A 26,636-nucleotide genomic window follows, 5' to 3' on the forward strand; every position below is an offset into this window, starting at 1 on the left:
GTCCTCTGTACTAGAGATTTTGTGCAGTGCACCTTCTGGATCCAGGTGACGGCTCTGCCATCAGGCGAGCAGCAGCAGAACCTGGAGCCAAAGCATGGAACAGTGACGGGCTTCCCAACCCACGGAGCAAGTTGAGTGCTTTTGTGCAGGAGGATGGCATGTAGAGTGGGGTGCCTCTGTGCACCCAGAAAGTTTGAGCTGAATGCCTTACTCAAGTAGGGTGCCTCTGGGCTTTTAGTTCAGGCAGCTGGGGTTGCTGACCCAGAGAGCTAGAGCTGAATGTCTTCGGTTCGAGGCTTCCAGCAGTGGCATGCCCCCCTGCGATTAGCAGCCCGGAAACGGAGCATTTCTCACAGGCATTACCACCTGTTACCGTCCTTCACCTTGAATCATGGATTTTGTCTGTGGGTTCCGCGTAGGCATGCACTGGAGTTCAGAATCCGGAGAGATCCAGCAGAGAAGTTGCGAATACTAGTCAGTGCCCCATGGAAGCAGCCAAGCAAAGGACCTCTCTGAAGTCCGGAAGAGCCAGGATGTCACTTTGAGGACTAAGGTGAATCTCGGAGTGTTTTCAATTGTCTGTGGAAGCTGGACTAAAGAACGGATGTATTTGAATTAAATATGGACTTATATACTTCATGTATATATATTTATATTTCAATAGTATAGATAATATTGAAAGTTCCATGAACTGCCAGAATAAAAAACAAACGTGTTTTAGAAGTACAGCCAGCATGCTCCCTGTAAGTGATGGCAAGATTTTGTCTCTCCTACTTTGGACATAGGAGGGACCAGTAACGGAGAATTCCATGGTCAAGTAGAGGAGGGTGGAAAAGAAGACGACCCTCAACTGAGAAGGGCTGGCAACGTGGGTGCAACAAACAATCAGTCATTACGCTTGAGCTGTGTTGGGGAAGCCACCTCCTTGTGGGTCTCTTTTCCACCGATTCTCCACTTCCCGAAGCACAGTACCTCTTTGCGGACACTGGTCTTTCCCGATAAGGTGAACACAGTGTGTGAGAAGTCTCGCCCGTCTAGCTTCCAGTGAGCATTCTGGCTGTACTTCTTTCGAGAGAGAAGTACAAGTAAGAATGCTCTTTGGTGTATACACCTATTCTTGAGTTTTTGTAATTTTATTAATATTTGTTCTTTTGTGACTAATTTTCGTTCACTCAGCATTACCCTCTTCAGATCCATCCATGCTAAGTTTTGCAAGTTCACACTCTTCATGGTTGTGGAATGTTACATTGTGTGAACCGCAAACTCATGCAGTTGCTCGTCAATGAGCCCACAGCTCCTCTTGCTGTTGTGACTCCTGCGGCAGCGACCATGGGTGTACCTCTTCCCGAACGTCTGGGTAAAGCTGTGCCAGTGTCTCTATAGATAGTGGACATTTTTGGTTTACCTTATTTGTGATTCCTTTTACATTTTCTTGTTATAGACCATAACTTTCTTAAAAGTAAATGTATATATGTTTTTATATTCTTTAGTGCTAGTGTTGTATGCATTTATACGGTGAAGATACAGTCATTATTATGAAATGTTTGGGCACGTTTAATAAAAAAACCACAAGCATGATTATATTAAGCAATGTATTATACAATCTATGCCAAGATTTCATTTAAATATATAACCAATACAACTTGGTGGGCCTTGAGATCAGAAAACAGCAGACAGTTCATGCTTCTGGGGCAACCGGACAAGAGGCAGTCTCTGGGCTTGCCTCCTGGCTCAGGGCCCCTTATTCCACCATTGCCAAATCCTTCAGGCTGTGGCTCTTTTGCCTCTTGGCCTTATAGCCTGGGCGCAGGAACTCTATTTTCCTCTTCTTGGCTTCGCCTTTATTTTTGTGTTTCTTAAGCTTTTTCTTGGCAGCAATATCAGGATTGGTTACGAACTTGAGAAAAGAGGAGAAATTTTACATTACTTTTACAGCAAATGCCAAACAATGAAAATAAGATGCAGAAATGTGTCCTTCTGTTTAAAGTCCACACATTTCCAACAGAACCACCAGGCCCTCGTCCTCCCTCAGTGACACCCACACGGTTAAAGACAGGGGGTTATGCCCAATAAACACACCACACTTTCACCTTTCCCACAGCAAACTCACCTCCAAAGCCTTTCTCTTCTTCCGGAGAGCCCTTTTCTGATTTGCCTGCTTCTGTACGGAGGCAAAGGCCAACGAGAAGCTTTCCAGCCCGACCAGCTGTTTGAGTAACTCTATGATTTCCTGGGATAGATTCTTCAGCAAAGGATCTAGCCACACAGAGAGAATAAAGATCAGTTAAGGAAGGACATGCTTAATCTAGGATCGGCAATGTGCAACACGTCAACTCCAGAAGCAGCTTCATCGCTTTTTCACTTCAGCATTAAACAGGGATCACTCACTGCCCTTAACGCTTCCCAGCTGGACAACGAGCAGGTCACCTAGGATCCACCAAGCACTCAGACCTGGGGCCTCCTTCCCAGCAGAATGCTGCCTCTTGGCACAGGAATTTGAGAACAAGATGCTTTAGGCTGCTTTTATTAACCAGCTCAGCGCTCTGTGCAGACAGTGGGGACCCCCACCCCCAATCCACAGAGATTTAGCTTAGTCCAGAATACCCCTCCCCCTTTTTTTGGCCAAAGTCTCCTTTGAGAAATTGATGAAAAGCTTTCCTATTCTCTGCTCCTCTCCCCAGATGTAAACCACCTGGACTTTGTGCCTAACTTCAGGGCAAGTTCATGAGGGCAGAGATTGCGCCTTCTCCCCTGACGAACCCACCGCTCCTAACTCTGTGCTGGGAGCGTCTGAGGTGCTCCATTAATGCTGGTGGAGTGAGAACTGCTGCAAACGGGCCCAGGCTCTGTCAGCGACCCCAGCTTCTCCAGGCACCCCTTCCTCTCTGGTGGCCCTCACGTAGGAGGACCTGGAGATAACACAGATCCTGCTTTGTACTGTTTTATTTAACTGCATTGACCTCCATTTCCCTCCTCTCCTTCAAAACCCCAGTCCCCTCTTTTCCCATGATCAACAAAGATCATTAGCACCCGTGAGAAATGAACCAACTGTTCTAGGTCAGGAGAAAGAAGGAAAAAAATGAAGAATTAAACTAGTATTTAAACTAATGTATGTCATGCAAAAGTGATGCAGCGTTTATTTTTACCTTGCAATTCTTAAGAATGTAACAGTTCTCTTGCTCACTCTTATTCAAACCACCCCCGGAGCAGTCTTCCCTCTATCGAGTACATGCCGACGAGGGAAGCCCCATCTAGGAGGGGGAGGTCCCCCGAGAGGGGAGAGAGACATTGACGGCAGCCCAGCAGCAGACAAAATGCTGTACTTTGTTTGCCGCCAGTTGTCTTTCTGTCTCACAAGCGCTCTTCCCAGAAAACCCAATTCTCTGGCAGGGAGTACCGAGAGAAAGGAAGCCGGCTGGAGGCAGGCGAGAAGCCACGAGTTGTCATGTGAAATTCTGAAGGAGACCCGGGCGGGTTACCTTGCTCCGAATAGGTGCTGTTCAGCTCTCGAAACAAAGGGGCTATGATCAGCGGGAGGTACGGCTTCACCTTCTCTGCTCCCAGATCCATGGCCACCGCGCCAAGAAACTTAAAGACGCACGTTCTCTGAAAGCACAGAGCCGGTGTCACTTGGAGTGATCTGTTCACACATTCAGAGAGAGGGGGGTGGGGGGGATGAAGAGAGAGAGAGAGAGAGAGAGAGAGAGAGAGAGAGAGAGAGAGAGAGAGAGAGAGAGAGAGAGAGAGAGAGAGAGAGAGAGAGAGAGAGAGAGAGAGAGAGAGCCTCCAGCTGCAGTTTTGGCCTTGAAAGGCGGAGTGTTTGGAGGAAGGTTCCATCGGAGGGAGGACTCTTGCAACTAAAAGCCTCGTCTGAAGGGCTGCCGAGCTTTGGTTTATGAAAGGATCGTGCACATTTATCGCACCTTTAAGGGGTTTCTAGGCGTATAAGCAGATTCCAGCTTTGCCATCCTCGACAGCTTCAGGATCAGCCAGCTCAGCGTGGCTGGCTTGCTGGGCTCCTCCTCCTTCTCATCTTTGGCACATTCTGTTTTCCCTTCCCTTTCCTCTGGGGCCACACCACCGCCGACTGCTCCTTGTTCTTCCCCGTCGTCTTCTGCCTCATCTTGCTTATCATCAGAATCGGGTACCAGCAGATACAAGACTTTGGCTACAAACAACAGATTCTTCACAACCTTCAAAGACAAGGTGGGTGGGGGTGGGACAGAATGACACTTTGATTTAGAGATACATGTGGCTTCCTAGTAGAGCAGATGTTACGTTGTGATCTAGGACAAGAAGCAACACACGCAGGCACTGCATGGTGAGGTTAACAGACACCCGACTTCTCAATTATTTTCATGATCATCATTCAAGTGTGCCTCGTCTCCAAGTTACTTTTACCCAACGGCCCTGAAGCCACAGGGAGGGAGGGAGGGAGGGAGGGCGGGAGGAGTTTCATTCCTGACACAGTGCTTCCGTCTGCTCTCCACGAAACGCTTTCATTCTGCATGAAATCATACATGACTTCCATTTATCATTATACAGTCTCTCTCTGCCAGGTGCTATTCAGGAGAGAACACTGAGGTCGCCCCCTCCAAAGACACAGGGAGTGGAGAGCAGGCCTTTGGAATTCAAGTCCAAATTCTGAATGACTAGGTTCCTCCTCTTCCTCAAGTTCTATTCACAAGTCAGTCAGGGCTGATTTTACCTTGAACATACGACTCATTTACTGAGCCCCAAACTCCGACTCTGTGGGATCTGTGGCCTTTTACACCTATTATGTGGTTGAGCACTTAACTACCTACAGGCTCCTTCCATGTGTCTGTTGAAACTGACACCATTGCTTGTAATGGCCACCCACACCTCCCAAGTCTGTCACATAACGAAGCAAGTGCAATCTTCATTGAGGAGCATGCCCGGGACCTCGCTGCAGGTGTAGGCATTCAACTAATTCCCAGTGCACTGCCTTTCAACCGGGCCACCCATCTTGTCCACGCGAGAGAGACGTGGCCAAGTCCAATACCACATCTCCGCTGGCTCATCATCTACCAGCCCAACTGCTCCATCAAAAGACGAAACAGTCCCAGGGAGCAACAGGAAAACAACCTGGCAGTGTTCACATTTATTACGTGCTTACAAATGGGGTCTCTCTATGTGCTAGGCTTCATCATATGAAAACAGGAATTTTTTGTGTGTGTGACGGAAAGGTCGGAAGCTTCCGTCACGCTCCAGGGTAGAGGTGTTAGGGTTGGAGGTTAACAAATTTATTGTGTCCTTACTGGACAGTCTAAGAGGAGTCAAGCATAATGCCGGCATCGACAGATACATATTTGAATGTATGTCCCTACTGCATGACAGTCCCCAGGCACCAGAGTAGGATGGAAGTGGGACCAAACCCTAACCAGTGCCCCTGTGAGCTGAGCCCTGACGTGCTGCCAGAACCCCCTTCCAGCAAGCTGAGATGATTCCAATTCTTTTTAAATTGTAGCTCTTACCTGCTCTCCTAGGGACTGATCCAAGAACTTGGAATGCAACTGATGGCAAGATGCTAAAGAAATGCTTCTCATCTGTGGGGGGAAAACAGACATTGGCAGCAGACGGCACATTTCCAACGGTTTTAAAATACTGCTATTTACTAACTATGGCCGACCCCGAGATGGTTACATGTGCAGAACAAGGGTGTGACACAGGTCACAAGAGAAGGAAGAGTTTATTGAGAAACCTTACCTTTTGGTCGAGGTCACTTGTTAGGAACTTGACTGCCACCGGTTCGGGGAGTCTACTCTGAGTCTTCTTGGTCTGCCATTTTCTGACCAGCTCCTCTGGTTGGCAAGAGGCAAAGAGCAACCCAAACACCTGGGCGGCGGTGAGCCACACCCAGCTGTGGGGATGCCTCAAGTGGGCGTGCACGTGACCTACGGGAACCAAAAGGCACAGTCAGATGCCGCACACCTTTCCTGAAGTTCGATGGGACATTACAATCGGTGCTTGGAGTTGTGGGGATCAAAGATGAACAGAATCATCACTGTTCCCCAGAAGCTCCCAGGGGCTAAGGGAGGTGAGGTGGAGAGACAAGGGAAAGAGGACCACCACTCCATGTGGTAAAGAGGCTTAGCGGCACAGGGGTTAAGCCCTCAGCTACTAGCTGTAAGGTGGTCGGTTCAAACCCACCAGCTGCTCAGTGAGAGAAAGATGCAGCGGTCAGGTGACAGACAGCCTTTGAACCTCTCTGGGGCAAGCTCTAGTTTTCCTAAAGGGTGGCTGTCAGGTCGGGTGAAAGAAAGACAGTGGGTTAACTTGGCAAAGGACCCAAAAGTGAAACCAAGAAGCCCGACAGACCATTTCACCAAGGACTTTAAGGGAGAGAAGGGCATGAACAGTTACAGGTATGAACAGTTACAGGTGACAGTTTCTCAATGAAAGGAGTCCTGTGGGTTGAGCATTAGGCTGCCGACCCAAAGCCCAGTGACTCGAACCGCCCATTCACTCCACGAGAGAAAAGGAGACGCTGTCTGCTGCCATGAAGATGTAGAGTCTAGGAAATCCTGTGAGTTAGCATCAACTTGACAGCAAGTTCTAAATCCCCTAAATCTGGAAACACGTCCAGATGCACACTAAAACCGACCCCACTGCCATCAAATCCATACCCTAGAGAGGGCTCCTGAGACTGCCCTAAACCACGCACCGAGGCGTATGAGTATTTCTGTAAGTACTGGCATTGGTGGCTCCAAGGCGTTGACTGGAAAGCTACCAATTACTGACAGTTTCCTATGCACGAGGTGTGTTACAGGACATAATGCTAATACGAGTCTATGCAAATTCCCCAGTGAAATAAACAAACAACGAGACCCCACTGACTCTAACAGACAGACAGACTGGACAGACTACGAGCTTATTATGCCACTCCTCCTGTAGCACACAGGACTCTGGGCAGCCAGTTTGTCACTCCTTGATTATTATTTCTGTGATTAATACAATTTATTACTTTAAAAAATACACATTCTGCTCCCGAGACAAACATTTTCACTAAAATCAATCTGAAAACGCCTTTAAATTTGTTTTCTCTTGGCTTTTCTCCTCTAAGTTCCTAAATCTATATCGATATTCAGCAATTGCACCAAAATGAATACTCACTCCATATTTTATTCAAAACCTCAGAAGGCTTGGTAAGCTGAGCAAAATGACATTCCTTGATGAGTTTACTGATCAGTGTAAGGAAACTAAACAGGAGGCGGTCTGCAGCCTTCTCTTCGGTCTCTTCCATGATCTAAAATCGGGATGCATGAAAATCAATTTTGACAATAATCTGAAAGTATCTGCGAAGACATTTAACGCTAGCACTAGTTTCTCAACCATGGCACTCATGGCACGTTGGCCGAGCAATGGTTTGCTGGGCTGTGGCGGGAGCTTTGGATTTGACTCTGTGGTCGATGTTCTGAAGATTTCCTCAGGGCGATCATTTCAGGGGCTTCTAACCTGTGTTTTTAAAAGAAGATCTGGCTACACTGAATTTCTTTGATCATTAACGAGGGACATGTTGGAATACAAGTACTACGTGACCCACTAGCAGTAGCCCCGCAGGCCAGCCTGTAAAGATCATCCAAACGTTTGTTCCCTTGGAAAGTACTCACATTGGAAAACTTTTCAGCTTCGAGTTCCTTTTCAATCACAGGGAGAACAGTGCCAAGCCTCCTCTCAAATTCCACTCCTTCACTTTCCACGAATAAGCCACAGATCAGGGCAGCCAGCTGTCTGTTTAAGCTCTGGCCAAGATAATGAGAAGGGTCAATATGTGAATGGGACATAAAGATGGGGCTACTCTGTCCTCAAACAGCAAGTAACAATAGGGAACTTTAGTGACATGACGAATGTGGGGAAACCTTCACCCCTCTAAGGACAGCACTTAAAAAACATCAAAGAAGAAAGAGAAACTTCACTTCCCTGTCCCCCCACGACCCAATTTTGTGGGCCGGCCACTAGCCAGTCATGAATCTAGGGCTCATATGGTTCACAGGGTTCCATACAGAGGAGCCAATGAGGTGGCAGAGTCAGCAAGTGGGTACTACAGTGGATTAGATAAGCGGAATCAGAAACAAAGAAATGTATCAAGAGGGAGCTGGCTAAGTAAAATATCACACGCTGGTCACTGGAGTCCTCAAGGGACATCACGACATGGTGGCCACATGTGTGATTATTTTTATGCCCCTCTCTGTAACTTCCTGGGTGTTCTGAGCTCTTACAGAATTCATTCATTGTAAACTCAGATGGAAGCAGTTATTTCCACTTGGGAAAGTGAGTTCAGCCAGTGTAAACGGCACTCTTAGACAAAGTACAGTTATCCTGTGACTTTTAGCAGATAGCAAATGCTAACAGCTGCCAGAGATCCTACACGGAACTCAATCCGAACCTTTTTGGCACTGAACCAACTGGTGACCATATCAAACAGCCAATCCCTTTTCTCCAGGTGGATTTTGCTGAGCAGGGACTTGATGGTGGCGGCCGCCATCTTCTTGCACGTGGCCGAGTCGTCATTCCCCATCATGAGACAGAGGGGGATGAAGAACACCCCGCAGTTCTCATGGAGCAGGCCCTAGGAGGAGGCACAGTCAGAACGGAGCACCGGCAGGAGAGTAGGGGGATTCGGGGATATGGGGAAGTCCTGTTGGAAAGCATGCTGTTCACGGTACCTGCGGGAATGTGTCCAAGAGGTAGGCGATCATTTCCAAGGCGGATTCCCTCCCGGTCTCATGTTCATAACTAGGGCAGCACAATGGAAGTGCTTTGTCAGGGTCTTTGCGATGGACCAAGAGTTACAACAACAACAACAACAACGCAGCCAAGGGTGGGCCTCTTTCTTAGAACATAGGAAGCACCTCATATTCCAATGCGAATGACTTTATCTATAAACTACCAACTGTCATACAGTCAAAATGGGACTGAACTAAGAAGTCACTCACAGACCTGCCCAAAAAGCCGAGCAACAAAGTCTGACAGCCAGTGAGCCATGTACTACAAGTGCCACCGAGAGGGGGACAGGCCACGGTTCTTAGAACACACCCGTTTCAAGACAGCACACCTCATTCAGCACGAAGAAGCCACCCCTCTGCCCCTGTGCAGGTCATGGCTTCAACTTACTTCAGTTGAGCGAGCACGAATTCCAGGTTTGGCCTCAATTTGTCACCAAGGGGATAATCAAGAATGTACTTCAGGAAAACCTAGGAGCAGAAGTTACACGTGTCAATCTCTGGATCCCGTCTCCCCGGGACTGCTGTTTGCTGAGTTTGTGGGATGCACAGGAGGTGACAAAAAGACTTTTCAGGACGCTAGAAGCTAGGCTTTTAACACCCTGGGACAACCCTGCCTCTGAGGTGACCAGCACCACCTTTCCCGTTCTGGCCCTCACCCAGCCAGGCCGTGTGCCTGGGTGATAAACAGTCAATGCTTACAAGTTGGAAGCTCCTATTTCGTTCACACATGGGCAGGTATGGGGGCCAAGGACAGACTCTGGATCAGCTAATGGTGCCACTATTAACCGTGATAATAACAACTACCAATGCGCTAACGCAATACCGTTTACGTACCGAGCACCAGTTAAGTGTTTCTGAGTTAATGCTCATTGCTGCTTTCGCAAGCCGGTGACACTAGGCTGTTTTGCAGATGAAGAGAGGCTCGAGCCTGTGCTCACAGGCTGTGCTTTCAAGCCACATTAGGACCCGGTCTCTTTTATAATGAATCCACGGAAAGCGCTATGGCCCATCACTCCATTTTCTAGGGCCTGCTTTTCTCTAAGCATCCACCGGGGACGCCAGTCCTTTAGAAGGGCGCTTACAAGCGGACACCAGCAGGTGAAGTGCCAGACACAGCGAGCGAGCGAGGGCGTCACACATGGCGCTGGCCCTCCTTCTTCCTAGTAGAAGGAAAGCAGGGTTTCCCCCAACGACATGCCTTGCCTTCTTTCCACCTGGGTCTCTTCAGCCCAAACCCACCTTCAACTTGAGTTCAGAGTTCTAATTCAGATATTTCTACCTCCGGAGTATGATGGGTACTCACAGGATTCGTGATGGACATGTGTGTAAACACAAATCCAATTACACTACTTCCTGTTCAAATATTTCCGTAGCTTCTTTTACTGCTCTCAAACAAGACATCCGCCTACTTAACAGCAGAGCAAAGATGGTGCAGCTCAACCCTTCGGGACAAGCAGCGTTCTCTACACACCTGTCTGCACTGCACTCTGACGGGCTCACTCTGTGCAGAAATCGCCAACTTGGACACTTTCCGCATGATATCATCTATTTCCGGAACCAACAGCTTTCTTGATAAAATGGCCTGAGACACAATAGAAAGAAGACTCAGTTACATGTTTTACTACAGAAAGACGCACACATACACGTGGTGTTCCAGGGGGTACAGGGCAGGTTTCAAACATAAGTATGTATTTTCAGAAGGAAAAAGGAAAGGTCAAATACAGTTAGTATGATAGAGCTCACATTCAGACATTTTAATAAGGAGACATGTTGGCTGAAACGAACCCAGCAAAATCAAACCACGTTTCCTAATGACTTATTTCAGAACAAAGTCTTTAGAAGTGGCCGCCAGGTAACAAGCACAGGGAGAGCTAGCTCCTCAACAGTGACCAGAGAAACCCCACCTCGGGGGATGGCCGAAGCCTGAGCTAGTCAATGGCGTGCGGTACATTCCTCTAACCATCTGGTGTGAGGCTCGGAAGCCAGCGCACTGGTGATGCCATACCTTGAGAAGACCGAACGCGGTAGCTTGTCTGGAGGTGTCGTAGATGTCCTCCTCCGCGTAGGCCAGCAGGACCTGCAGCTGCTTTTCCGTTACCTGATACGACTTCACTTTCTTCACCAGTATGGTCACACACTGCAAGTTACAAGAGTGGAGTCAGCACCCAGCATGTCTCCCAAACGAGGACCCAGGGACGTGATCAGGACCTGATAGAGCACCACCGTCATTTTTCAGAGGACGCCAACCATCTTGGCCTTACCTAGCACATTAATCTGGCATCATTTTGACCACGACCAAAAGGATGCAGGGGCAAACAAAATCCGAGGTGGTCCTGGTACCAACTTTCGCTAAGTGCAGGGGAGAACACCTCACCTTGAAACAATTGACCACCAGGTGGAAGTTCAGGCCCTTGGCAGCCCCGAGCTTAGCATAGTCCTTCAGCAAAAGGAACAGGTGTTTGGTCAGCTGCTCTGCCTGGGTTTCTATGGACGGCAACGGGAACCTCAAGACCCAGATGAGGCACTGTAGAGTGCCTGTAATCACCTGGGCAATAAAATAAAATAACAATCAATCTCTGCACGAATTCAGCTCCGGAGGCTGGTGGCTACACCAGGAATGGATGAGTGCATGGAACGGCAGCTCACTCTGGAAAAAGACAAGGCCTGCTATTCTCCTTGTAGAAGATGACGCCGCAGCTCATCAAGAGCAAGTGAAGACACATCTCAAGCCAAGGTGCTCTTCTACCAGACTCTTAACCTTTATCGGGGTAAATGATCAGATGGGCGGGCCAAAGTAGAACTTCTTGTGTGGGTGTCAAAGTGCACCATTAATGATTTCTACTTTCTGGTATACTACACTTCCACTTAAGACTTTTAATTAAAACCCAGTTTTATTGAGAAATAATGAACACATCATACCATGCATTCAACAGTTGTGCACATCCATCACCACCATCAACTAGGGATCATTTTCTCCCTTCTTGTCCCCATCGCTGTGGACTCCCCATTCCCACTTCCTTTTCAGTCCCCCAGGCAAATTATTAATCTAATTGTTGTCTTCAGAGAGCCCGCATTTATACATTCTCACTAGCTTGTATCATACGTATCGAAAGGACTCTATTGGGTACAGAAATACAGTAATAATAAAGGACTTTGAGTCTGCGTTCAAGGAGCCCATAGGTGATTCGGAAATCACAAGCGTAACGAACTCTAAGTCTATCTCCTGAGTGCTGTGCGATCGATGACAGAGAATCCCTGCACCGCGAGGCCAAACGAGAGATGACCTAGTTCAGCTCTGACTGGCAGCCACACTGTTCTGGCTGGTGTCATGTCCTCATTTGCCTGCAGAGAGCAGAGTTCGGGCTTTGGAGGCGATGCGCTCTGGACTCAATCCCAGCTCTGCAACTTGCTGCCTGTTTGCCTGTGGAGGTGCCACTCGACCGCTCGGCAGCCACGCGAGGAAGTGGGAGGAACCTCGCTGTGGGAGCTGGCCAGCCCTGAACGCATCTCCTAGCTCCTACTAGCTTTGTGATTTCGGGCAAGTCCTAGTTTCCTCCTCGACAAAAAGAAACATTACTAGACGAGGAGGTACCAAAAAGTGCACGGGAAAATTCCATTATCCTCTCCTTCCATTTTCCCACAGATTTTCAAAAGTCCCCTCGTCGATGCCTCGGGGTTGCTGCGAGGCTTGGAGACAGTGTCTTTCAGATTGGTGGCTCTAAGGAGGAACAGTGACAGTGACGCCAATGGCGACCAGCCGTCCTCATGAATGGAGCCATAGACCCAGAAGGGCTGTCCAAACCCTACAGAAATATTAACTGAAGAAACAATGTGATGAGGGAAGAGGGGTGGTTTGTGACGTCACACCCCACATTAGAAACGCCATCATCCTGCGTACAAGCCCAAGTCAGTTCTAGGCGTTTGGCCCGACACCTGTAAAGGACAGGATGCTGCAGCGTGGGCGGAGACCCGCCACTCACCTTCACATCCCTGGAGCCCAGGCAGTCGATGAGGAGAGAGACAAAAGGATCCAGCATCTCCAAAACATTCTCGCTCGAAGACTTGATCTTGGAATTCTTCAGACTCAGATAGAGCAGCTGAAAGATTTGGAAACAAATTCACCTTCATCACTCAAAATGAGTTAGCAAAGTGTGAAGAGATTTTACGAGACACATGGGAATTGTGAACATTCTATTTGAAAAGACAAAAAAAAAATTACACGGGAAACTGCTTGGGAGGTTCTAGGTATATCAGTTATATCAGAGAGTACTGAGAGAGGGAACGGGTGGCACATGCACCTTACAAAAACCCAAACCCAAACCTCACTGCTCTGACGACCAGGCCCTGGCAGAGGACAAGAGCAGTCCTGGGAATCAGCGAGGACTGAAACACATAAAAACTCCCTGTGGGCAATCGCACTTTAGGCTCACCGCTTACCTGAAGCCCAGACTCGACAAATATGTGCATGTTGGTTTTCTTGCTCACGAGGGCCTTCTGACCACCTCGACCAGGAGTAGGCGGGAGCAGAAGACAGCTCTGGGGTGGCAGACGGGGATCTGGCGCAGGGGTTGCTGGATTTCTGCCAATCACAGGAGAATGAAAAATGGGGGTGATGTGGAGGAAATAGAGGGGCTGGATTCCAAAATGCCACCATGGTGCAGTTGCCCACTCAGCCAACGGGAGCCTTGTCCTACTACCTCATGTGCCGTTTGCTTCTGCACCCCACCCACCCATAGCCCTCCTCTGAAGCAGAGGCACAGAAAAGGGTTTGGCTGATCAAGGTGCCTGGGCTCACTCCTAGAAATAGGACAGACTGATCCACACACATGGCTTTTAAGTGAATTATCAAGGAATCATTCCCTTCGTGTGATTTCTGAAAGCAAATGCCAGGGAGTCTCTTTTACAACACAGAGGCAAATCTAGAAGCACGTCAGTAAAGTATTTTTTAAATGTCGTAAGCTGTAAAGCTCTGTTTGATCAGAATAAGAAGTATGTATTTGAAAACCCACCCTAACAACGATTCTAATGGTTAAAAATACCCCTAAAAAACCTCGGATCATTTTATTTTTTACAGAGCGAATTGCTAAATAACGCATGCAAGAGTAACTAAGAGCCAGTGGTCACCAGAAACTGGCGAAAACTAGGAGAGAAGCAGGGACCAGTTCCCATCTTACGAGCATATAAACCCATCACACAAACGGCTAGCCTCTAGAGGAGCGGTTCTCAACCTGTGGGTCGCGACCCCTTGGGGGGGTTGTAAAATGACCCTTTCACAGGGTCACCTGATTCATGACAGTAGCAAAATTAGTTATGAAGTATGAGTGAAAATAATGTTATGGTTGGGGGGTCACCACACATGAGGAACTGTATGAAAGGGTCGCAGCTTTAGGAAGGCTGGGAACCATGCCTTAGAGTAGGCATCCTCACACTACGGCCCACGGCCCACATGTGGCCCGCTAGGTGTTTTTGCCCCGTTTGTTTTTTTACTTCAAAATAAGATCTGTGGAGTGTGCATAGGAATTTGTGTATAGTTTTTTTTTAAAACTACAGTCCGGCCCTCCAACGGGTCTGAGGGAGAGTGAACTGGCCCCCTGTTTAACGAGTTGGAGGAGCCCTGCCTTAGAGGATCGGGGACAGCAAAGGGCAATGAAGACACCTGAATGAAGGTTGGGACAAGACCAACGAAACCACCAGCTTGAGAATAACTGCAGAGGGCTCGAGTGCCAGCCTGCAGTCACTGGCGTCTCTCCACACCGGCTCCCGGGCACGGCTGAGGGAGCCGAGGACGACACTACACTCTCCCTGGTTCTGCAGCTTACTCCCAAGTGTCTAAGATGGAATGTCCACAGCCAGACAGATGGCAGCTTAAGACAGATTCAACCATCAGAGAAACAGGGATGGGGGAGGGGCACTAAGAGTAGAACGGCTTGTTGGAAACAAGCACGTAAAGGATATTATCCGCTCTCGACCCAAACTTACTTTTCTTTCTCTGTTAACAGGGGGAGATTTTCACTGACCAAACCGTAGCTGAGCAATAAAATGGCTTCCGTTGTCATTTCCTGATTCACAATTAGCCCTGCGATGATGCGGCGTAAGGTCTCATGAACTTTCCGGGCCAGTTTTAAACTCGTGGTATTTTGTAAGATCTAAAATGTCACGTGAAGCAAAACAGAAGAGCATTACACTTCTAACACAAACATAATTTATGTAAGTAAAAGTTCCCAACCGCTCCTGTCCCCGCTAGATAACCGCTGCTAGCAGTCTGTGTGCCCCTGGATTCCGTCCATTCTCCCTGTCCCCGCCCCCCCCCCCCCCCCCCCGGGATCAGCCCTGAAAGATGATCCCAGATCAGGGCTCAGAGACTTCTAAGGAGCGGAACCACCAAGTGCTTGATTGTGGGCTGATGTCAAGTTGATTCTGAGCAGAGACAGCCTTTCAGAATTTTCTAGATGGTCCTCTCGAAGCAATTGCACCCAAGCATTTGGAACGGTGGAGCGTTTGGTTCTAGTTTTGGTCAATGAACTGCAATGGCAGAGGACTGGGATGCTCACTCCTGCCACAGGAAACCAGAAGCACGTGCTAGGACTCGGCCTCCAGACAGGAGGTAGATGGAGCGGTAGAAAGAACAGGAGCTTGGGGTCGGAAAGACCCAGGATGAGCTTGTGATTTCCCTCCTTTGCTATGTTTCTTTCTGCCCTCTTGAGCCTTCATTTTCTTATTTGAAGCTGGAAATACCTTTTGTCTCGCAGGATGGCTATACAGTGCTCAAAACATAATATATCTCAATCAATGCCAGTCCCTGCCCCCTTGGCAACTTGGGAGGTGGAGTCTGATTCCAAAGGCCATGCATGTTCTTAGCTGCTGAATTGACCCAGCCTTTCTTTGCTCATTCCATGACCCTTGGTTACAAGAGACAACTCAGGACTGCCACCCTGTGGCCAGATGGTCCTGGTGCTCTTAGCATCAAAGGAAATGCTGGTAGGCAGGGTGCTGGTTCACCTGGCTGCTGCCAGGCTCTTTTCGGGGAATTTGTGATACTGTAAATGCTGAATCTCCCGGTTTGCATTCAAGTCCTTACCTCTTTTAACGGAAGGATCAGTTTTGTAACCTGCTCTTTTCCTACAAACCGGCCCAGAATTTCATAAGAATCGTAACTCTTGCTTCTTCGGGCCTCCATGATTTTGGAGAGGATCTGCTTCACTTCTTTCTCTTCAGCAACAGCACCAAACAACTCATGGTTAAAGACCTTTCAAAGAGAGAAGCCGGGAGGATTATGTTCACTTGGCAAGAGAGACCGACCTCAGCAGCCTATGAATGGCGGTGCTGCTCTGTCCACATCAGAGTCAGACCAGGCCGGGGTTGAAACGAGGTAGTAGTAAGTGCTATAAGATTTTACTCGTTTTCAATGCAGTTTTGGGACTAATTTCTAAAGAACAAATAAACACAGAAATAAGTGAAGGCTATCCTCATGGGACACAAAAACCAAGATTAAACAAAACAAATAAACCCCCAAATATCAGCTAACTGTAGGGATAGCTACATCTTGATACTGGCCCAAGGGTGGGTTAGTTTTCCTTTAAGCATTTCTTCTGATCTTTGCAACTTTATTACTGAAACTGATGTACCGTATATACTCATGTATAAGTTGAGTTTTTCAGCACAAAAAAATGTGCTGAAAAACCGCGGTTCGGCTTATACACAGGTCAGTGGTACCCCAGCGACGTGTAACATCTCGCGGGTGATTGCCGTTCCTCCGCTGTTCATTCAAAGCCCCGCTGAAACTGCAGGACTTTGTTTGTTTACTCATATCTAACCAATCAGAGTCATCCTATGACGTGCACAGCTCCAATTCGCAGAAGCACCCGTAGTGATTCACTTACACCAGCAGCTGAACTGGTAAGGATGTGTCTGTGGCTGCGCTCCATCTCTCCCCTCTGGTCTCTGTGTTAATTCACATGCTGCATTTCCCACCCTAGGCTTATACTCGAGTCAATCAGTTTTTCTGGTTGAGGTAGTACCTCGGCTTATACTCGGGTTGGCTTATATTCGAGTATATATGGCAAGTGTTTAAACTGAGGTCCAAGCTGTTAAGTGTTTGCCTTCCTTGGAGATGAACAAAAGGTTGGGGGAGAGATTGAATCCCTTCCTCACTGAGTCCCTCCTGTGATGCTTCACATCATCAGATTTTGAGCTTGACACCTTGACACTGTTGATATTAGATTCCTTTTAAAAATCGTTATAAACATATATACACAGCATAACACTGGCCAACTCCAGGTGTACTATGCAGTGGTACCATGACATTAACCAAAGTGGTTGCCAAGTTTCCTCCTACCATCACCACACTCAGCCTCCTACGCAATGGCTCCCCCCAAGCCCACTTCCCAGCCTGGTTCTGATGACTTCATTGGAGCAGAGGCTTGGAAGCGGTTGAACAGTTTTGCTCATTTGAAAGCCCTTGCTGCACAATGCTGGGGGCTACGACGGGCATATTTGTAGCAACTTATGTACGACAGATCAGCATAACTGAGTGCTGCTCATGCTTCGCTTGAACATAAGGTTTTACACTTTTGCTAACTAATCGAAGAGATGAAATAATAGTTTTCTTATTCTTTCTTTCTTTTTTTAAAGGGGGAGGGGAAAGCCACCGGCTAAATGTGAAGGAGTTGTGAGGGAATGGCCACCATGGCTTCCTCCCGCCTCAGCCCTTATTATTTATTTCTGTGGACTGATTTGTGCCCACCTGAAAAAAAAAAAGGAATTCCTTCGGCTAAGTCTTACCTCAATCATGATGTCTAAAGAAGAGTCCAAATCACCAACTTGGAGCTTGTTCGTGAGGCCGTGCAGCAACATGTAAACAGTGAAAGTTAGCACATGGACCTAGAATTAAATACGCAAGAAGACCATGAGTGGTTAATCTCGTACGCGAAAAGCTCAATCAGCTCAGAGTACAGAATTCTGTGACATTACTGCAGGAAGAACTTTAATAAATGGCCTGGACTCATATTACAGTCCAAAACCCTTTAACCAAGTGACCACTGTATGGAAGATGCTCAGCACTGTACTGCTGTGCCCCGGCTCTATTACTGTGGAGAGACCAGGCCAGCGATGTATAAAAAAAGGCACAAGGATGACGAAATAATGATCTATAAATTATCAGGGGTTCATGAGGGAGGGGAGGGGGGAACGGGAAAAATGAGGAGCTGATGCCAGGGGCTTATGTGGCGAGCAAGTGTTTTGAGAATGATGAGGATAACGAATGTACAGATGTGTATAAAGCAGGTGCTCCTGCTCCATCAGAGTGGGGTGAGTCCTTAAGTACAGAGGTGTGTTGTTTCCACGAGTGTATGCCCAGTACCCAACACATCACCTCACACACAGCAGCTGTGAAATAAAGGCAAGTGACAGAATTCAAGTGGTGGAGGGCAGAAAAAAACTTATGGGAAAATTCAGAGTATCAGCAAAGAAATGTACACTAAAGAATCAAATAAAAGTTTCGGAATTGAAAAATGGCCAGAGCTATAAACTCACTGGATGGGCTTAATAGCAGAATGGAGATGAAAGAGGGTTGAATCAATGAACCTGAAGACAGAAATTATCCAATCTAACAACAGAGAGGCAAACCAGAGCCTTAGAGATCGACAAATCAAACCAAACCAAACCACAGTCGCAGAGGCCAGGAAACAAACTCTCGCAGTGTGCATAGGAATTTGTTCATAGCTTTTTAAAAACTATAGCCTGGCCCTCCAACGGGTCTGAGGGACAGTGAACTGGCCCTCTGTTTAAAAAGTTTGAGGACCCCTGGCCGAGAGCAGCTTTTTCGGGGTGTGAAGTTGTCATGGGCTCTTAGTTTACATTTTGAAGCATAAATAAAAGGAATTTACTAAAAAAAAAAACCAAAACCAAAACAAAACAAAAAACCCACTTCTCACTAACATTCATTTCACTGGAACACCAGAGAGAAAAGAAAATGGTACGGACTGAAAATGCCCATCTCTGAGAGACAAACAGAGTCAAGAATTTCAGGAAACTCTAAAACAAACAGAAATCCATGCCACAATCACACTGTTAAAGAGACAACTCATTGCCTAGATGGGGAAAAGCCCGTTCTGGGAAGAGCAGGTCACCCATCGGAAGTGCAGGAGCACCGCGGTTTGAAAGTCCGCAACTATCAACACAACATTCTTGTCACCAGTGAAAACGTCCTTCGGAAAAGAAGACGAAGACACCTGCAGCAGAAGGAAGCTCGAGGCCACCATTGGGTGAAGCAGCCCACAAGACGACGGCAGTAAGCTTTTCTGAGGGAGGGGAAGTGACTGATACTAGACAGAGTCGTGAACAGCAGGAATGAAAGGAGAACAGTGAAATGGTACCTATCTGGGTGAGACAACAAACTCTTTCTCTCTTGGGCTCTTTAGTGCTAAGATTTCTACATTTCCCTCGAAGTGATCCAAGTGCTGAATCTAAACAGACTTGAGAAAGCTAGCTGCAACTATGGTCAGCCTCGGAGTGCAGATGGCCGCAGACAGACGTGTGACTTACGACCTGGACACGAAGCCTACCGACCAGTTAGAACGCAGAGGGGGAGGCAGTCTTGGCTGGGTCAGAGAACAATCTGCAGTGTGTCTCCTATTTTCAACCACCTGGGATCCTTATTAAAACGGGGATGTGGATTCTGTAGGTAACTGGGGCTCCCGGGGGCACACGGTACTACTCAGAGTACTTGGCATCCCACCCCGCACCGTCACTCTCCCTCTCAAGTGGGTTTTCGGCTCTTAACTAACAGGAATGCGTACGTGGTCTTCAGTTTTCACTTTAGGGAAATCCAGTCAATACACTCAATGAGCATTTTATTAAGAACTCGGAACCCAAACTGTCCACATGGATTGTAAACACTGTACCTGATAGCCACGGACGAGTGTAGTCTGCAATTCCTTTAAGACATACTGCAGGTAGCGCACACCCAGGTCCTCTATGATTTTTGCCAGAGTGCTGCGTGCACTGTCTCTGATTTCCTGGGCTCTGTTCTTGAGAAGGGCGCACACCTTCAGCAGAATACTAGGAAGTGAGAAAGTGAAGAAGCAAACAATTACGTCTCCAGAAGCGAAGAAAAGTACCAACGCCCCTTGTATCTCTCAACTGTTCATAAGCCACATTTCCTAATTACGAAGGTCAGGCACAGCAAAGAGCGACAGAACTTCGCCTCTTCCATAACAAAGAGACTTAAGCAGTGAGCGCCCGCTTTGAGTTTGGCTGAACCTTTCTGACGTCCCCCTCATATCTTACCCTGGCAGATTCGTTTCCATGACTTCTTGTGGAAGAGACTGCATGAGCTTCACCATGGCAAAAGCTAAAGGAACTCGAACTATCTCCTCGTCGTTCACCACCTTTGACTTGATGAGCTTGTGCTCTTCCTCCCTCTTCGTCTGTAAGAAAGGTTCCAGTTCAACCGGAGTGAGGGGAGAGCTGATGGCCCTCCCAATGCCAAAACGTTCCACCTGAACCCTGGGCCCTTTCATGTCTCTCTAGCACATTGGCATCTTTAGTATCTGTAAGCAACAAACTAAAATCATGTAATTTTTAAAGTCTGTAAAAATGATAGACGATTAGTCTACTTTTGAAATGAGCACCAAGAAAAAATTCAGTCCCTTGGCTATTTGGAAGATTTATATTCAAACACACAAAATGAACAAGTTTTATTTTACACAAAAATTGATATACTGGTACTTTTTTGCAAAGGGCCAGAGGGTAAATGCTTTTGGTTTCATGAGCCATATAAATTGTTGCAATTACTTTGTAGTGCCAAAGCGGCATCAACAATATATGAGGTGTCAAAAAATTCATGCAAAATGGAATTAGAAAATAAGGAATTTTCCCCACAAGCTCTTTGACTCCCCCTTGAGAAAACCAACAGGCACAGCTGTGCTCCACTAAAATGTGTTTATGAAAACAATCTCAGGGTTAGATTCAGTTGAAGGCCCAGAGTTTGCACCCCTTAGTTTACATGGAGAAGAAGGCTTCACGGGGCTGTGTTGCTAACAAGTGCTGCGAGCCCAGGGAACGATGGCTCCCAACGGCAGAGAGGGAGGCAGAAAGTAGAAGAGAGAACGCTACTCTCAGACCACCTTTCCACCACAGCAGTCATCATCATGAAGGAGTCCTGCCAAACGTGCAGCAGGACATGAGCCTCAGGCTGGCACGGCAGGAGAGGGGAGATGCAATGTGAAAGGCTGAGATACAGGGAAGCCCAAGGTGGAAGTCAATCAGTGACAGTTATGAGTCTGCTATGGTCTCACCAAGGCCGGGTTCGCACACCCCCTCCCCTGGCCTCCAAACAGAACGATTACCTACCGTAGATGCTAGGCATTTATGGAGCTTGGGGAGGATATCCCCTGTTATAGTTCCATGGATATTTTTAATGGTTCTTTCCAACTCTTCTTTATTCTGAGGAAGGCAGGAGAAGGACTTCGGGACACACTCAGATGCCGTAACTGATGTCCCTTCAGGATCGTCTGCATCGGGGTTTCTCAGTGCCTTTGTGTCACCGGACAGGTGCGCCCACCCACCTTCCTTCTCCTCTCCGTCCTCCCCGTCTTCATCTAACTCCATGGGTTCATGCTCTGGTACCTCAATCACTTCTACTGTGCCTATGTTTAATAAACAACAAAAGTCGCCTTAAACCAAGTAAGGAAAAGACAGTTTCTTCAGTAGTCTTTCCCACTAAGACCCACAATCCCTTACAAAAATACTAAATGAGTGTCATCGAGCGTTTGCGGACTCATAATGACCTTCCGTAGAGTTTCTTGGGCTGTAATCTCTCTGGGAGCAGCCTCTCACCTTTCTCCTGTGGAGTGGCTGCTGGGTTTGAACCACAGACCTTGCAGGTAGTAGCCCAATGACGAATTCACAGCACCACCAGGAGTCCTTTTAACGAAGGATGCAAGCCAACCAAACTCACTGCCATCGAGTCAATTTTGACTCATGGAAATCCTATAGACAAGAGAGACCTGCCCCGTGGGTCTGAGACGGCAGCTCTTCACAAGAGCAGGCAGTCTCATCCTTCCCCTGTGTAGCAGCGGGCGGCTTCCCACCGCTGACATGTCATTTAGCGGCTCAACACGTAACCACTATGCCACCAGGGCTCCTCCGTAATAAGGGATAGAGATCAGCACATTGGTAATAATACAAGAACAATAAAGACAGTGAGCGGAGGGCAACAGAATCCTGAACCACAGAGAGCTTCTGAAGCGCTCTGGTTCCAAGAGGTTTCTAAAACAAAGCCTACTTTCCCAAAGGAAAACTCTAGTAGCAATTTCCCTTATTTTAAGACTCAGCTAACTAATAAAATCAGGCAGCCAAGTAGAAGCATGCGCAAGTCCAGACTTGGCTCTGCTAACTAGCTTTTAATTTAATTTCTTGACATCGACTCAACCTCAAGCTCCTAGCATAAACTGAGTATGTGTCATGTTTTTATTAGTTGATTTATAAATATTTGGCTTATGATTTTTTATGTCTATATTCATGAATGAGTCTGGTGGTCATATTCTTTTCTTATACCAGCCGTTTTCAATTTTCTGAAGCAGTTGGTTAGTCTAAATGTCTGGCAGAATTTTCAGGTAAACAATGGGAGTCTGGTGTCTTCTTCAGAAGCCTGAACCACTGACTAAAGGCGGTCAGTTCATGGCTAGTGGGACTTTCAGATTTTGTGCTGCTTCTGAAGCCACTTTGTGAACTTCTACTTTTTTAAGAATTTGTAGTCCACCCATTTCAAATTTATATATACAAAGATTATTTTTAACTTTTTCATTAACTGCGCTCTTTTCATACCTAATATGGATTATTATTTAATATGCCTTCTTTTTCTCTCCATCATTTTGGCCAGAGATAACCATTTCAAGTGTCTATTTCTAGCTTTGCCGACCCTCTCTTTTCTATTAGGAGGCAGTCTCTGGGTTATGAAAGTCTGACTTAGTTGAAACCACAAACCAATCACTGAAAATCTGACTATGTAAAATAATTCGATACATAAAAACACAAGGGTGCTGTTTTGTGGTGTGTTATCAAAACATTAAAGATGAGTCAGGGCACCTGATAGCGCTTCTTTAATGGTGTTGATGCATACAAACATACTTACTACATACTTCATTCTAAGACAAGCCTCTGACTGACTGATGATGCCAAGTACTGACCATATTACTATTCCAAAGTTCATACAAACTTGACTTACAGACAGAAACAGAACGTGACTGCAATCTAGGGCTTGGCTGTGTTTTAAATTTCATTAATTTTAAAAATTTAATTGCAATTCTTCCCTCTCTTGAGCTGTTTTTCTTTCTTTTTAAATGTAATACCTTTTTCATTTATTTATTTTAAAAATCATTTTATTGAGAGCTCTTACAACATTTCACACATCAGCTGTACCAAGCATATTCGAACATATGTTGCCATCATCATTTTCAAAACATTTACTTTCTATTTGTCTGGAGCTGTCTTGTATTCACTGTTAATTCTTTTCTTTACATTACGGTGATAACATGGGAATTTCATATAAGAAACCTACAGCTTAGCTCTTCTTGCACTAATCTTGTACTGCTTCTCTCCAGCTTTCAAAGAATGAAGCTTAAGAATACGCAAACCATTCTCCTGAGCTCCACTGACTCCCTCACTGGTCACTGTTCCTGGAGCAACAAAAGGAATACGCAGACTGAATTCTGACAACTTTAACCCACGAGCATTCATGACGTGAGAAGAGGGAAATCTAGTTCAAGAAAGCACAGAAAACTTACTTTCTTCATTCTGAATCTTCCCCATCTGTTCTTCCAGAGTTTTGTGGTCAAAGTGGAAGGCTTCCAACACTCTAACCAGCACACTGTTAAAAAGAAAAAAGGACCAAGAAACATCCACTGGATGATCACCATCACCATCATTTAACTATTAAAAAGGCTACTTGAAGACTTACATCAAAATTCTTTGGACCAGTTCTAGATATACTTGATTTAACAGGAGTCATACAAACTTCAATAAAATAGTTATCATCCAAACTCCAATAAAAACATTTTATAAGGGGAATAAGCCAGGAAGCCATTGTAAAATTATATTTTTAAAAGGAAATAAAGTTCAGCCATACCTGACACCCAATTTTTGATTGATCTGTCCTGTACATAAGACATGAATGAAATGCTTCAAGTAATATATATATGCTGACCAAGAGAGATGTTTACATATAGCGCCGATAAGTTCTGTAGCAGCGATGGTTATATTTTCATGCTGTAAAACAAATTGATAGCATCAACACAGCCCAAGTATTGGCTAATGAGTATTACCTTACTTTAGTATATTAAGAAGCTTAAACAGCAATTAGGAGCCCTGGTAGCGTAGTGGATTACATGGGAGGCTGCTACATACAAAGTCAGCAGTTTGAACCTGCCAATGGCTTCATGAGAAAAAGATGAGGCTTTTTGCTCCCATGAAGATTTCGTTTCAGAAACGCACAGGGCCCAGTTCTACTCTGTCCAATAGGGTCACTATAAATCTGAACCAATACAAGGACAGGGAGTTCAGGCAGTAATTATAGAAAGGCCCTCCCAAACCAAACCCACCGTCACTGAGCAAATTGCCACTCAGAGCAACACTATTCAAAAGAACGACAACTCAAACTATATTCAGCTTCTCCCCACAACCCTGTAAGCTGGAACACACATGACAGTAAATCACCACCACCACCACTCCAGGAAAAGGTGGGATCACTTAAAAGTGGGAAATTGTGAGGGAGGTAAGGAGGGAGGGAGGAGAAAAAAAAAAAGGAGCTGATACCAAAGACTCAAGTAGAAAGAAATTGTTTTGGAAATGTGTTGATGGTCACATATGTACAAGTGTGCTTAAAACTACACTACTGAATGATGGAATGTTACAAGATTTTAAGAGCCTCCCAGTAAAATCATTAATAAAAAAGTGAGAAATCACCTTTTAAAAAATACAGTGACATGTTGAAATCCTGTGCTCAGACCATTATGATGTGTGTAATTTCAAGACTTCAGTGAAAGCCATCAGCTCGCTCTGCTAGATTGCTAAATGCTGACGTTAACCGTACAGTGCGCAGCTATTATGGAGAATAGGGCCTGGACTTCATCTTGTACCTTGAAGTATAAACCAGACACACCACATATGAAACAAGAGTTTTCAGACACTGAGTATCACACAGCGCAGTGTCGTGATCCCTGAGAGGAGGGGCTTTGATGAGCTATATGCCTCCCCAGATAATTGTGAGGTGACAGGACAAGGGTGGAAACCCACACAGAGTGCAGAGGGGAGGCTCTGAGGAGGCCAGGCCTGCTGGAATTCTGAGTACCAGAGAGAACGAGCTGTTTCAAGAGGCAAACTTGAGCCTTCAGCTGAGTACTGATCAGTACATGTAAGGAAGGAAGAGACAGGGGAAAGAACCACCATTAAGGGGTAGGGATAATAGAGGGCCATTCATGTTCCTATCAGACAGAATGGAAAATGGAGGGAGGACTGGTATTCAGGCATTCAAAGAGCAGGATCTCCCATTGTGGGGCCAAATTTGTCTTAGGCTAAAAGCTACTCTGGATTTTCCTGACAAAGAATAAAAGCAAGCCTCAAAAAGATCAGACTATGCAAGGAAACTAGCTGCATTCCAGGGATATCCATCAGGAATATTAAAGGTACGCAAATGTACCAGCGGCCAGCAAAGTCAAAGTTCACAGTGCCTGACATCTAATGAAAATTACCAGGCGAGAAAAAGAGAGAAGTATCTGTAAAAGCAAACCTGGTGCCATGCAGGTGATTCTAACTCTCAGGGACCATGGAGGACAGCACTGCCCCATAGGGTCCTTCCTTTCTTTTTCCTGTCCAGTACAGGGTTTCTAAGGCTGTCACCTCTCGGCAGACTGCTTCACTTTTCTCTTGTGGAGATACTGGTGGGTTTGAACTGATGACCCTTTCTTTAGTAGCCAACTGCTTAACCACTGTGCCACCAAGGGTCCTAAAAATATCTATGACGAGGAGGAAAATCCATGCATATAAGCAGACCCAGAAATGATGTGGACGAACAACTGATACAACTACATTTCATGTGATCAGGACCAGAGAGGAGAGTAAGAGTGCACTAAGGAGAAACTTCAAAGACATGACTTCAGGAACAAGTGATGAGGGTGTGGGAGGCCTGGCAGGGCTTGATCAAGGGCAATGTAACCGAGAGGAATTACTGAAACCCAAATGAAGGCTGAACATGATAGTGGGGGCAAGAGGAAAGTAAAAGGAAATAGAGGTTTAGTACTGAGGTAGCAGATGGACATTAGGCCTCAAATACTCCCTCAACACAAGAACACTTTGTTCTATTAAACTTGCATCCCATGATGCTCACCTTCCGATACGATCTCTAAACACAAAGCGGGAGCATAAGTAAGTGTGGTGAAGAAAGCTGATGGTGCCCGGCTATCAAAAGATACAGTGTCTGGAGTCTTAAAGACTTGAAGATAAACAAGCGGTCATCTAGCTGAGAAGCAACAAAGCTCACATGGAAGAAGCACACCAGCCTGTGTGATCACGAGGTGTCGACAGGATCAGGTATCAGAAGACCCCAAACAATAATTATATCAATGTAAACAATGGAGCAAACAGAGGGGTCATGGGGAGGGGAGGAGACGAGCCAGTCAGGTTGCAGTATAGCACCGATGAAACATATAACTCTCCACTAGTGAAACACAACTCTTCACTAGTGCTTTAATGCTTCCTCCCCACCACTGTTAGCATCTAAATTCTACTTTACAAATCCAGCTAGACCAGAGCATGTACACTTGTACAGATAAGGGCTGGAAACACAGGGCATCCAGGACAGATAAACCCCTCAAGAGCAATAATGAGAATAGC

The 26,636-nt window shown here is 46.4% G+C and overlaps 1 protein-coding gene across 1 annotated transcript in view; it reads right to left on the bottom strand.

Annotated features, from left to right (window-relative positions):
* Nucleotides 1-1,550: 1,550 nt before the first annotated feature.
* The window catches only part of UTP20 (UTP20 small subunit processome component), a 105,598-nt gene continuing 80,512 nt past the window's right edge, over nt 1,551-26,636 (bottom strand). The window contains exons 39-62 of the mRNA XM_075551102.1: nt 23,875-24,014; nt 23,534-23,616; nt 21,099-21,394; nt 20,034-20,173; nt 19,649-19,805; nt 17,529-17,627; nt 15,826-15,993; nt 14,727-14,893; nt 13,185-13,326; nt 12,728-12,844; nt 11,122-11,292; nt 10,753-10,884; nt 10,219-10,329; nt 9,136-9,215; nt 8,688-8,757; nt 8,408-8,590; nt 7,632-7,763; nt 7,135-7,267; nt 5,728-5,915; nt 5,496-5,567; nt 3,924-4,193; nt 3,480-3,606; nt 2,111-2,256; nt 1,551-1,897 (exon numbers count right to left, since the gene is read on the bottom strand). Coding sequence (XP_075407217.1) covers nt 1,742-1,897; nt 2,111-2,256; nt 3,480-3,606; nt 3,924-4,193; nt 5,496-5,567; nt 5,728-5,915; nt 7,135-7,267; nt 7,632-7,763; nt 8,408-8,590; nt 8,688-8,757; nt 9,136-9,215; nt 10,219-10,329; nt 10,753-10,884; nt 11,122-11,292; nt 12,728-12,844; nt 13,185-13,326; nt 14,727-14,893; nt 15,826-15,993; nt 17,529-17,627; nt 19,649-19,805; nt 20,034-20,173; nt 21,099-21,394; nt 23,534-23,616; nt 23,875-24,014 — 3,480 coding nt within the window. The 3' untranslated portion in view covers nt 1,551-1,741. The remainder of the gene's footprint in view (nt 1,898-2,110; nt 2,257-3,479; nt 3,607-3,923; nt 4,194-5,495; nt 5,568-5,727; nt 5,916-7,134; nt 7,268-7,631; nt 7,764-8,407; nt 8,591-8,687; nt 8,758-9,135; nt 9,216-10,218; nt 10,330-10,752; nt 10,885-11,121; nt 11,293-12,727; nt 12,845-13,184; nt 13,327-14,726; nt 14,894-15,825; nt 15,994-17,528; nt 17,628-19,648; nt 19,806-20,033; nt 20,174-21,098; nt 21,395-23,533; nt 23,617-23,874; nt 24,015-26,636) is intronic.

Source organism: Tenrec ecaudatus, chromosome 6 (assembly GCF_050624435.1).
Source record: "Tenrec ecaudatus isolate mTenEca1 chromosome 6, mTenEca1.hap1, whole genome shotgun sequence".
NCBI classification, from domain to species: domain Eukaryota; kingdom Metazoa; phylum Chordata; class Mammalia; order Afrosoricida; family Tenrecidae; genus Tenrec; species Tenrec ecaudatus.